The sequence below is a fragment of the Danio rerio genome, chromosome 9, assembly GCF_049306965.1.
Source record: "Danio rerio strain Tuebingen ecotype United States chromosome 9, GRCz12tu, whole genome shotgun sequence".
In the NCBI taxonomy this organism is placed as follows: Eukaryota; Metazoa; Chordata; class Actinopteri; order Cypriniformes; family Danionidae; genus Danio; species Danio rerio.
In genome coordinates this window covers 26,617,473-26,631,000 of record NC_133184.1, presented here as the reverse complement: position 1 = coordinate 26,631,000, position 13,528 = coordinate 26,617,473, and the positions used below count along the sequence as shown (strand labels likewise).

Genomic DNA, 13,528 nt, shown 5'->3' with positions numbered 1-13,528 from the left:
AGTTTTTCTTCTTACAAAGTCCGCCATGTAAACAGCAAATGGCTCATGGGGCGACGCAACTGACTCTAAAAAGGAATGAGAGATGAGACTCTGATCGGTGAATGCACGTTATGCTCAAAACACACCCATAACTCATTAAGAGAATAAACACAACCCTGTTAGACCATGAGCCAGGGTGCAGAGTGTGTTTTTCCATCCTTTAAATAGCAAAAGTGAATTTGGACACGCCCTTAATGCTTTTGTGCCATGCACGTTAGACTTAAAATAGAGCCCAATGTCTGAAATTTATTCATACTACATAAAACATACTTTTCAAATCTGAGTTACATTTGAGTTTTTGATATTCTGACTTTTTAGTCCCTGCATCCAACTGATGCCTGTAATAGTTATCGATTTTACTGATTATGATGTCAGAGGGCTTCAGTATTGATAGTTAATAATTGTCAACGCATTGTTATTATACAATAATATTCAGGTAAGATTGTAAGTTGAATCTCAAATCAATGTCTCTGTTTTCACCATGATAGCTTTTATTAGGCTAATGAAATATTTCACCTTTATTTGTCAAAAAATCTGCAATTAATTACTTTAGAGTAAATTAGCTGGGCATTTACTGGGATAATACAAATCCAGCTAGTTGTTACCGCATCTGTGTGGAGGTAGAAAACTTGATCCATTATCTTGATCCAGATGTCAGAGTTTATCTTGCAGTGTCATAAATTATCCCTTATATAAACCCCTTCGGGATTACCGAAGACTTTTTAATTGCATGTCAGGTCCTGTTGACCTTTTTATACTTGAGGTTTATTATGATAAGTGACACATTAAAGATCTGTTATACCCTAAAACTCAAACTACCTGAGACTTTTCATTTCTTTCCTTGCTTTTCTCTCACAGTGTTATTGAAATGCTGGTGAAACTGGAAGAGTTATAAAAACTTGAGATTTCCTTTTGTTATTAAAAATGCACAGATACTACAGAAAAGACAGCCATTCATTTTTGTGTGCAATATTATTATTACTTTTGGAGCCTGGAAGGAAGAAGAAATTGTTGCCTGGTCTCAATTATGTAGACATTACATACCGAATTTCCTTTTTCAATAATTACAGGCTTCTGCAATTAAGGCTTCTTTTATGCTTGCACGCATGCATTGTGCACAGAATGGGATAACGCACTAATTATGTGCTTTCTTTTTTTAAATACCACTTCTCTTGACAGTCCCCTTTTGTCTCTTAGTGCTTACAGTGCACTTTGGTTAATACAGTTTTTGTCAGACAGAGTAGTTCTTTCTTGACAATCATTTAGCTGCTACGTTTCTTTGTTGCCTTGTTTGTCTTTTTGAAACATTAATTTTTTTGTATATCAATTATCAAGTTTTTATGTAATTACCTCGCATCACAGCATGTCTTGTGTGCCTTTAAGATAGTTTTGCCCAGTATGATGGCACACCACCACTCATCTAGCCACAGGTTTGCAGTCCAAACTAATGTAGTGTTTTTTGTGTGGGCATTCAGGAATTATCACCCACATCCAACACGAGCCTGGTGAAATCTCTGATGAATCTGATGGACTGCATGATGGATGAGTTCGGAGATGAGAGCCAGATGAAGAGGATGGACCAGAGAGATGTCTGCTCCTGGCTTGAGGTTAGGCGATGAAAGGAAATATGAAGGAGATAAAGTGTAAAATGTTGGACACTTCATGCACTCAACGCTTGCAGTTTTCTTTATGTAGCTCAGATTGATCCGCATTTCTGCTGAGTCTGCACTCAAGCTGCTCGCTAGACCAAACAAAACATCCAAGCAACCACGTTTAACTCTCCTAGCAATCATCCACAGCAAATCAGCCTCATTTTGCATAGGCACTACTCGCATTTTTAACTGCAAAAATGTAAAAATCTGCTTGATCTAATTATGATTAATCTCTATATGCCAGAGTTTCAACATGTATTAATTGATTCAATATATCTGACCCATAGAGAGGGTGTAGAAGGTTATAAATACAAATTAGAGATGTCATATACGGGATATAATGTATCTCACATTACCTTTTTTCATTTAGTTGATTTATTGACTGTCACGGATAATAAATTTAAAGTTTAGCTAAATTAAGTTCTAACTAAGGTTGTGTTCAGTTGTCTTGATTATTTTCATCTGCCCACAAAAATACACTTATACTTTTGAAACTGTTTTACCAAACATTCAAACAGCTTTTATAACATATATTTCACATCAATGACGTGACATACAGTTAAAGTCAGAAATATTAGCCCCCCTAAATTTTGTCCCCAATTTCTGTTTAATAGGGAGAAGATTTTTTTTCAACACATTTCTAAACATATAAGTTTTAATAACTCATTAAACAGTAATGAGTTCACATAATGGCAACTCATCTTAAAATAAATATATAGCTTAAAATAGCTAATAATTTTGACCTTAACAACTCTGTGGGTGATTTCTATCAGCATATAATATAATGAGTACTAACATTACAATACTGTTTTGGATATTCGTTAAGTTTTCTTGGAAAATAATGTTATATATATATATATGTGTGTGTGTGTGTAATTGTTTCCCCAACAAAACTTAATAATTATCTAAAACAGTGCTGCATGTTAGTGCTCTGTCCAAGCTGGTAGAAATTGAACTTTAAACTAAGGTACAGTATATTTTACTGTGAATTTGCTTGTTAGTTTACAATGAGTCCTAGAGGAAATCTATCTTACTTTCTGATTCTGCTATTCCTATCACTTGAGTTTTTTGTTTTTCATTCATAATTAAGCTCAAAAAGCTTAATTTTTTGCTAAATAATTTGCATAAAACTTACAAATAAAGAGGGAAAGTCATTGAAGCAATGCATTACAAAGCAAATTAAAAAAGTAAATAAAAATAAAAAACAATGATGTTACTTTTACATAGCTTAGTTAAAAAAATCAGACTTAAGTGCATACATGAAATGTGTTTAAAAAATGGTGTGCAAAACATCTCACCTAATTAAATTTTTTTTTTGTGCACTTGTATCATATGCGGGGTGGCTCAGTGGTTAGGACTTTCACATCACTGAAAGAAGGTCACTTGTTTAAGTCCAGGCTGGGTGAGTTGGCATTTATGTGTGGAGTTTGCTTGTTTCTTAGTGATGGGTTACAACTGAAACGGCATCCACTGCGTAAAGCATATGCTGGATAAGTTGGCCGTTCATTCTGATGTGACGACCACTTATTAATAAAGAAAATGAATGAATGAATAAATTGGCCGTAGTGTATGAGGGTGTGTGTGTGAATGTTTATGGGTGTTTCCCAGTACTAGGTTGTGGCTGGAAGGGCATCCACTGCGTAAAATGTATGGCGAAATAGTTGGAGGTACATTCCATTGTGCTACCTCTGAAATAAAGACTACGGCGATGAAAAATGACTGAACGAATTAATGTATCATATGCATCAAAGTGCAGATGGCAGCAGTATTGCTTATTCACATGAACCACTACCATAGCAAACGTTGTTCATTTTAATCGAAACAAACTTGTCAAGTGTGGACACACTCACAGACTTTACTATGTGAAGTTATCTTTAGTTACTGTGCTCCACTAAAAATTTGTCATAATAACTGCTTCTTACAAATATCTTAGCTTTACTACCCTGAAAGGTCATCTCTTTAGCCGAAGGCAGTTTTTGCCATTTTTTTTTTTTTGTGCTGTCTGAAGTCTTTCAATGATGTCTGCATTTCTCCTCTAGAGTTAATAATCTTTTCACCTGCTCCTCTGAGACGGAGATCATATCAGTGGATCAAAAACTGCCAACCTAGACGGCGAGTCTCATTGATTAGCTGGTACAGGATCAATTCTTAGAAAATCTCCTCCCTCCTCCCATATAGGAAAGACTTTATTTGCTTTCTTTCAGCTGGTCATCAGAGTATTGCACAAACTTTCCTTTTCTTTTTTTACGCCTAAAGAGCACAAAGCATTTTGTCCCAAATCAATGGCGGCAGTGTTTGTATTGATTGTCATTGCTGCAGCAGATTGATCTAAAAGTGCAATTGAATTTGCAAAAGAATATTTATGAATAATTGATTGAATTAGCAGTCGTGGAAAGGTCAGCGGTGGGCCGTAGTGATTAAACACAGCTATGCAGGAAAGAATGATTTAGGTAATTTATGAAAACTCAATATATGATCACTCAGAGGTCAACAGTAAGATGTTACTGAGCTGTTTGCTTGTCAAAAAGCTGCCACTGGCTTTGAACTCCCCTGTTCCATAAAAACATGTTTTTTTTCTCTCTCTCTCTCTCTTACTGAATAGGGCATCTTTGTATTTTGCCTCTTGTGGTCAGTCGGGGCCAGCTGCACTGAGGAAGGACGGGTGAAGTTTGATGGTTTGGTGAGGGAGATGTTGGTGGGTGGCCTCAGTGAAGAGACTCGCACACGCCATGGAATCCTGGAGCATGTAGAGCCTCCTGCCAAGCAGCTGACTGTGCCTTTACCCACAGAGGGAACGCTCTATGAATACCGCTTCCTCAAAGAGGTCAGGAAGACTTTTAAAGCACTAAAGCAGAATACTGAAATGTTGAAAAAAACAGATGAGGCTGTTTTAGGAAGTTTTTTCCTTGTCATACTGTTTAGGAGATAATTAGATAGTTGACATGAATTAATTTTTGATTAATGTCTTGTCAGCTTGTAATAGCAAACAGCAAATAACAAAGTTTTATTAACCCCTCACTTAATGGCAAATTTTTGCATATTTCAATATTTTTTTTGTTTTTAAATTATTTAAAAATGTTAAACATGATAAAATTATGTCATTAATTACTCATTCTCATGTCGTTCCAATCCCCTGACACTTTTGTTCATCTTCAAAACACAAATTTTAGATATAATCCCGTTGCTCCTTTATAGACAGCCGCGGCTTGAAGATGTTAATCATCTTAAAAGAGAACCTAGAACATTATCAAAATATTCCATATCACTTGGTTCAAGTGTAATCATATGAAAAACTGGAAAAAAACAACATAGGCTCATTCTGAAAATGTAGCCCTATATACATTTCTAGAAATAGATGACAGAAGTATGGATGGCTGCATTTAATTTTTAAAATGAATGCTACCGGGTGGTATGACGCTGTTTCTTTTCGCGCTTGCCAGCTGACCGCTTATCTTTGTATGGCAAAGATATTGACCATGACAAAGGGGTTCAAGTCCTATGAAGATAAAGTAAAGACAAAAACAGAAGCCAAAAAATAAAATGAACAAGTAAATAACAGGGTGAGAATGTGGTAAAACGTGGTAAAAACCAGACAAGGGCTTTTCTTTTTCTGAATTGCTTTTTAAATATGTCGGTTGGGTTTAGGGAAGGGGGTGGGCGGGTCAGTCTGTGCTTTTTAAAATACTATTGGTTGGGTTTAGGGAAGGGAGGGGGGTCAGTCAATTGGTCAGTCAGTCAAACAGTCTGTCGACTGCAGCCTCTGGTGGATTTATGAGAGAACAGCAGGCTCAAATGGCACTGCAGAGAGAGATTTGAGATCTCAAAAAGCGTACACAGCGACCTTTCGTGCATTCGCGAAAACAAAAACAGCAAAAAAGCGTACCTCCTGGGACGTATTTAATCTCCGAAATTGTATATAGAGGTATGTTTTCAGAATGAGCCTGGGTTGAAAAAAAAAATGTTAATAAGACTCTTCTCTACCGTGTGTGCTTACTATGGGCAATATGACATTTTGTTATTAAAGTCAGCAGTAGTTAATGTGCACCTTGATTGGATAAAGAAGCTAACAAAGTTGTTTTTACAGTTTTTGAGCTGTTTTGCTTTTGAGCTTCATATGTTTACAGTTGAACCACTGCAGTCACATGGAATGTTTTAATATATAGTGTTTGGATCCTTTTTTGAATTGTTGCAGTCTATGGAGGAGGAGGGAGTCTTCAGGTTTTTTCTAAAATATCTTAAATGATTAATTGCATGCTTTTCATTTTTGGGTGAACTAACCATTTATGGAATTAAAAAAAAAGAGTCATATATCTATTGTTCTATGTTATTAAAATTAGGTCAGTAGAAAATATTTTATTATAATATAATTTAGTCTGGCTTTCTGCAGAGTAGTTGTACCATCATACTATTTGGCCTGGTTTTGTATTAAAAACACCACATTTGCTAGCTCTGTGTTTAGAATATACACAAAGTGTAGCAACAGCCACTTAATTCTTTGAGCTTGAGGCATGGGAATTTGATTATTTCTATTTTTCGTCTTGAAACACTAATAAGCGAATCTAGTCTCTGCTCAGGAAACACACCCTTCTCATCCCGAATGAGGTAATCTGTCTGATTATTTGTTATAAATCACAAGCTTTATCTCTGTGTAATAAAACTTCAGGCATAACCTGGACTAATTTGCCAATTTCATGCCTCATTAAATGCTGAAAATGTCATTTATTAGGGAAGAAATGGATTATCCATTGCTTACATTTTTCTGCTCTAGATAAAAGCCTTTTTTACGAACAGACAGGACCATGAACAAGCTCATAATTCTTTTGTGGTGCATATAGGCTTCTACAAAGAATGCATCATGAAGAAATTACAGAGGGTGTCATAATGGTGGAATTGGAAACAATGGGGCGTTAATACATACTGTAGTTTGAGACAGCTCTGAAGGACAGCAAAACAAAGCATGAAACAAAAGCTAACAAAATGATTTCAACTGGAATTGTTTTCATTTAAAACGGTTTACGTGAGCATTGATACGCTAACAGGGTCCAGGCAGATGGGAATTGTGGACCGAGGAGCTGAAGGCTTTCCCCCCCATTCCCAAAGATGTGCAGTTCAACGAAATAATTGTGCCTACGGAGAACACTGTACGCTACAATGCTCTCATGAAGCTGCTCATCACTCATCAGAAGCCCACCGTCTTTGTTGGCCCCACGGGGACTGGCAAGAGCGTCTATATTCTGGTGAGTGTTTCACTGCTATTTTTATCACATCTGACTCAACAGTCAGGAATATATTTAGAGTAGGGTTGTCAATTAATTCAAATTTGACGTGAAATAATTATATGATGTGTATTAATAATCATTAATTAAGGACAATCAGATTCTGACAATTGCTGAGAAATTCTTGGAAATGCATTGTCAAGTAAGTAAGACACTGAAGACACTGTCGGTAGCAGTGTAAGGATCAGGGCCATGAGTTAATATGCTCATTTTATAATATGCTCATAACACTCTACAATAAGGTTGTGTTGGTTAAAGTATTTACTAATATGAACAATGAACTATACATTTATTACAGTATTTATTTATTTTTGTTATTGTTAGTTAATGGTAATAAAGTTGATTTATTAAAGTTGAAATATGATTTATAAATGCTGTACAAGTATTTGTCATTATTAGTTTGCTTTAATAATTACATTGACCAACATTAATAATGAAACCTTATTGTAAGTTGTGGCCTTTTAATCATAATTTTTGTTAAATTAGCAAATTAAGTTGACACTCAACTTAATTTGAAACATTTGGTTGGATTTGTAACATATTTTATGGTTTCTGAAATATTGGGATTTTAAGTGGGCAATTCACCAATACTACAGTATGTTGACAGACAGTTTGATCACAAAGTAAATTTGAGATTAGATATAGATCTGTCTTCATTAGACAGGGTTTGTTAAAGTGTAAATGATTTCGACATTGCAGTACAGAACAGCTCTTTGTTTTGAACATTAAGTGTGAATGAATGAGAGGCTTTCTGAAGCATGCAGAAATATCACATGCTTTCCCACTAAAATGTCACAAAATCCTTCACATAAATTTGAGTCTACAGACTTATAAACAACCTAGGAAGTTAAGCAAAGTATCATTTGATTCATTTTTGTTACAAACATTGTCAAAACAATGAAATTATAACAAATAGCCCATTTTATCTATTCATAGCTGTACACATTTTATGAATTGTAATATATCAAAATCGTGAAATTCTTTTTAAAAATTGTAGGTATGATGTGGTAGAATACATATTTAATCTTAAACTCATTATTTGATTGAAGTGTCACCTTCAACAGATTATTTGCTTAAAAAAATGTTTTTTCCTTATCTTCCCACAGTCAGGCTGCATTTTAAAGAGAATCTATTTGATACTTCTGTTTAGTGCAGAAGAGGTTTGCTTTAGGAAGCACTACATATGCTGCGTCTAAGTAGGACATTTCTACTTATAAGTTGGCAAGTCATAATAATGACATCAGGTACATTCAATTCATTTTTGTCAGCACAAAATGTCATTGTACAAGGCAATACAGCAAGATGTGTTAACTCTACTAAAAGAAGACAAAAAGCAAAGTATCTGTCTATGACAAACTGCACAAGTTGACCTTGCATCCATGAATTCTGCCTTCTTATCTTTAGGTATTAAGATATACAATGACATTTAATTCTTTATTATAGATCAGTGATGCTGCAATGTTTCTCACTGACACATCCAAATTCTGAGCTGAAACATTTTGGTCACACTTTATTTTGATGGTCCGTTTGTTGAATTTAAGTTACATTGCATCTACATGCCAACTAGTTCTCATTAGATTACAAGTAGGCTGTTAGGTCGGGGTTAGGCTTAGTGTAAGTTGACATGTACTTGCAAAGTTTCTTATAGTCAGCTAAATATCTGTTTAGCAGCAGAATCAAAAGGTATTAAGCAGACAGTCAGTCTACTAATGCTCAAATGGACTATCAAAATAAAGTGTTACCAAAATTTTTCCCCAAGTTGAGTTCCCCAATCTTAATAACAACTTTGTTGTGATAATCATGTGCAATAAACTTTTAAATATGATTTATGTCACATGACTTGAATACACCAAAATGTATTGATTATTTGAACTTGAATGAAATCTGCAGGACTTTCTAAAGGATGTATATTGTCACCAATGGTGCGTGTGATCCAGTACTGTTGCCTCTGCTAAACACAAAATATGTGCATAACATAACTCTCTCTACCAACACTCTACATTGCCAGGCTATGCCATCTGAGCATGAAACCTCTTAAGTGAACTTGTACGTCTGCAGGCTGTGGGACGACAGGTCATCAGATTATGATAAATGAGTCAATGGTTGAAGACCAACTGTGGCCTACTGTGCATCCCTGCCCCATTTCCACAAGAGAAGAACAAACCGAATGCTCTTACTGTGGTTGGTGGTGTGGTTAGAAAGTTACTCAAATGAACATGTATCAGTTAAACACTACTATTAGCGGCATCTAATTATTCCAAAAAAATAAATGCATCCGTCAGTGATGTCTGCCAGACTGTAGTTAAGAGTTTAGACATCAGTTTTGTTTTTTGTTGTGTAAAGATAGTTGAGACCGAGTAATTTTGCCCTTAAAGAGGGTTCATTCAGTTTTTGTTTAACTCACTTACCAGCTTGTTTCATAGGCCACTCTGTTTCCTCTTTCCGTTTTATTTTTCCACATTGTGAGTCTGTGAAAAAAAAACTGAAGGGCTCTAAAAGTCTCCATGTTGTGTGTATGAAATGCCTGCAGGTGCCGATGACTTCATCACTCTTTTTTCGAAAATGAATATTAAATCATCATTTTTACACTCTGCCACATGGCTCTTTCAAAGAGTTTAAAGGAATGAAAAAGGCTGTATCTTTCAGGCGTAAGTGGAGGCTCCTCAAACTATAATGAATGGGCTCTTTCTGAAATGTGCATATATTTACATTAATTAGTTGACACATGGCTGATCATAATAAGAGCTTTTATGTTGCTTGTGCATGTTGTTGATTTTCATCCTTTAGGTCAACTACTGAATTCACTAGAATTTATCCGTATTGCATCAGTTTTTGGCATGTATTATAGTGTGCAATGATGCACATACCTAATTATGCGTAGTGTGAAGGTTATACAAACCTATTTCATTGACTTATGTACTTGTAGCCTCTTTTATTACGATAGTGACAGGTTTACAGTGGAAAGACTGTTTTCTCAACACTTCAAACACAGGTTGGAAGTGTTCATGAAAACAGAATTTTGATGCAACATCTGCTGTAACTAGAGGTAATTAAGTGCCTCCAAATCTCCCACAGGACTTTTTGCTGAATCGTCTGGAGAAGGATGTGTACAGTCCTCTGTTGATCAACTTCTCAGCACAAACAACAGCAGCACAGACCCAAAACATTATTATGTCAAAACTTGATAAAAGGAGGAAAGGAGTGTTTGGCCCTCCCCTGGGAAAGAAAATGGTATACCTTTAACATGTTTTCCTTGTTTTGCTTACGAATAAATCCATTTTTAATAGGCAATTATTATTTTGTCCATTTTAAAATCCACCATAACTATCAACTATGTTTAAAATTCTGACTGTAACATGAAAATGAGTTCTTAATTGCCTCTAATTTAGATGGAAAGCAAATAGATTCTTGATTCACCTGTTTTTAATCACCATATAAAATAGCACATTATCTACCAACATTGAAAATTACAGCATCAAATTGCATTAAAGTTCATGTTGAAAATGCTTTTAGTCTTTTTAATTGGTCTTTTAATTATTTTGATCAGGTGGTTTTTGTGGATGATGTGAATATGCCAGCAAGAGAGACGTATGGAGCCCAGCCTCCAGTGGAGCTTCTGCGGCAGTGGCTTGACCACTGGAACTGGTATGACATGAAGGACTGCTCCATGATCAACTTAGTGGACATCCAGATCATGTGTGCTATGGGTCCGCCTGGTGAGCTCACGTCACTTTTTTTTCAGAGCAGACATTAAGAGCAAATGGAGTTCTCAGAAATGTTTGCATATGTACACTATCGGTCAAATTTTGGTGTCATGTTTTTTTTTTTTTTTATAAAATTTATTCTGTTCATCAAGACAGCTTTTATTCAAAGTAAAAAAAAAATTGTTAAACTGTTAAATATTTATTAAAATTTTAAACAACTGCTTTCCTATTGTATGTAGTTTGAATGAAGTAAAACTATTACTCCAGTCATTATTGTGTTTATTACTATTACCATTGACAATAATTATATTGATAATAATAATAATATAATAATAATATAATATAATAATAAAAAGATTAATAATAATAATAATAATAATAATAATAATAATAATAATAATATTAATATTAATATTAATATTAATATTAATATTAATATTAATAAATATTAGAGTGATTTGTGAAGGATCTTGTGACTGAAGACTGGAGTAATGAAGCTGAAAATTCATCTTTAAAATCACTGTAATAAATTAATAAATTAAATAATAAACTACTAAACTTTATTTTACAGTGCAATAACATTTCACAATTTATTCTGTATTTTTGATTAAATAAATGCAGCCTTGGTGAGCAGGATAAGCTTATTTTAAAACATTTAAAATCGCACAGACTCCAAACTTTTGACCGGTAGTGTTCATTAAAGAAAACACTTAATACAAAAGAATCAACCAATGTTAAACATTATTTATCACAGTAAAATAAATTGTGAAAGTAAAGTTTTAGGAGGGCGGTGCAGTTTGTAACATTAAATGTGTTGAACATTGTGTATACAGTAGGCATGTGAAGATAACCAGTTTTAAGGTTTACCATGGTTTTGAAAAGTCAAGGTTTTAAAACCTTTAGAATTTTCTTTCATACTCTTCCTAAGGTATTTGGTTTTGTTGTTTTTTTGTGTTTTTCAAGACAATTTTATTTTGTTTTTTTAGTCCATGATTCAGGAAACATCTGAATTACAAATATTAAGCAACATCCAGCATGCTGTAGAGCTGAACAGTGCAGTGGCTTACTTTATATCCAAAGAAAAACAAAGATATCAAACATCCTGTCTTTAAAAGTAATTAAGACAGCAGAAGTAATTTAATGTTTGCTGACATTTATTGTTTTAAAATTTATATATATACCATTTATATATATACCATGTTGAATGCAGAAAAAGTTGTTTTTTACCCAGACATCTAAAAAGAATTTTTTTTTAAGCAGTAATTAAAATACCCTGATATCATGAAACCGTGATATTTTTACCTGAGGTTATCACACCGTCAGAATCTTATACCGACCCATGCCTAGTATACAGTTGTGCTTGTGAATGTCTGACATGTCCTTCTTCTACAGGTGGAGGTAGGAACCCCGTGACTCCTCGGTTTTTACGGCATTTCAACACAGTGACTATTAATGAATTTGATAACAAAACCATGTTCACCATTTTTTCAAGAATTCTGGACTGGCACTTAACCATAAGGTAACATTGCTCCATACTTATGAGGTTAATAAATAAATTAAAATGTTAACACATTTTCTCTATTTAACTACAGATTTCCATTTCCCAAACCGTTTGCAAGCGTCACCTCTCAGATCATTAGTGCCACTATGTCTGTGTACCAAGAGGCTACTAAGAACCTTCTACCAACCCCAGCTAAATCCCATTACCTTTTCAATCTTCGAGATTTTTCCCGCGTCATTCAGGGTATCTGCTTATCACGGCCAGAAACTGCAGACGACCTTACAGCCATCAAACGGTTATGGGTGCATGAGGTACTGTAACTGCAAACACGGTTTTATAGGCCATATTCTAATAAAAAAGACTAACTGATGATTAAATCTTCTCTTGTGCAGGTCCTGAGAGTGTATTATGACCGTTTAGTTCATCCGGATGATTGTGCATGGATGGTGGGCTTCCTGCAAGAAGTCTCCAAATCTCACCTGAATGAAGATTTCCATCAGCTCTTCAAGCATCTAGACAGCAACTCAGATGGACTTGTAACTGAAGATGATCTTCGCAGCCTCATGTTCTGTGATTTTCATGACCCCAAGGGTGAGGACCGCAACTACCGTGAAGTGGGTGATGCTGAGAAGCTCCGTCAAGTGGTGGAGACCCATCTTGAAGAGTACAATAATATCAGCAAGGCTCCCATGAATCTTGTACTTTTCCGATTTGCCATTGAGCATGTTTGTCGAATCTCCCGCATTCTCAAGCAGCCCCGTGGTCATGCTCTCCTTGTAGGTGTTGGAGGGAGTGGACGACAGTCATTGACTCGCTTGGCCGCCCACATGGCTGAAGCCGAACTCTTCCAAGTAGAGATCTCCAAGAGTTATGGAGTTTCCGAATGGCGAGACGACCTCAAACTCATCATGCAAAAATCAACATCTGGGGATACTCATGGAGTCTTCCTATTCACAGACACCCAGATTAAGATGGAGTCATTTTTAGAAGATGTGAGTAACTTGTTAAACACTGGTGAAGTTCCCAATCTCTTTGCTGTAGATGAGAAGCAGGAGATTTGTGAGCGCATGCGTGTCTTGGACCGTCAGCGGGATCGTGACAAGCAGACGGATGGCAGCACGCTGGCTCTCTTTAACATGTTTTTAGAGCGCTGTCGCAGTCAGTTGCACGTGGTGCTAGCCATGAGTCCTATTGGTGATACCTTCAGAAGCCGCCTGCGACGTTTCCCTGCTCTCATTAACTGCTGCACTATTGACTGGTTTCAGGTTGGTGTTAATGTGAATCATATGCTTTGTTAAATGCTATTTTAATATCATTGATATTCCACTTAATGATACAGGAAACCTTGTTATAATC

The 13,528-nt window shown here is 35.5% G+C and overlaps 1 protein-coding gene across 1 annotated transcript in view; it reads left to right on the top strand.

Annotated features, from left to right (window-relative positions):
- The window catches only part of dnah7 (dynein, axonemal, heavy chain 7), a 109,427-nt gene that overhangs the window by 51,071 nt on the left and 44,828 nt on the right, over positions 1-13,528 (top strand). Inside the window, exons 35-42 of the mRNA XM_685051.8 lie at positions 1,515-1,646; positions 4,294-4,515; positions 6,731-6,928; positions 10,043-10,198; positions 10,515-10,683; positions 12,064-12,190; positions 12,264-12,483; positions 12,565-13,437. Coding sequence (XP_690143.4) covers positions 1,515-1,646; positions 4,294-4,515; positions 6,731-6,928; positions 10,043-10,198; positions 10,515-10,683; positions 12,064-12,190; positions 12,264-12,483; positions 12,565-13,437 — 2,097 coding nt within the window. The remainder of the gene's footprint in view (positions 1-1,514; positions 1,647-4,293; positions 4,516-6,730; positions 6,929-10,042; positions 10,199-10,514; positions 10,684-12,063; positions 12,191-12,263; positions 12,484-12,564; positions 13,438-13,528) is intronic.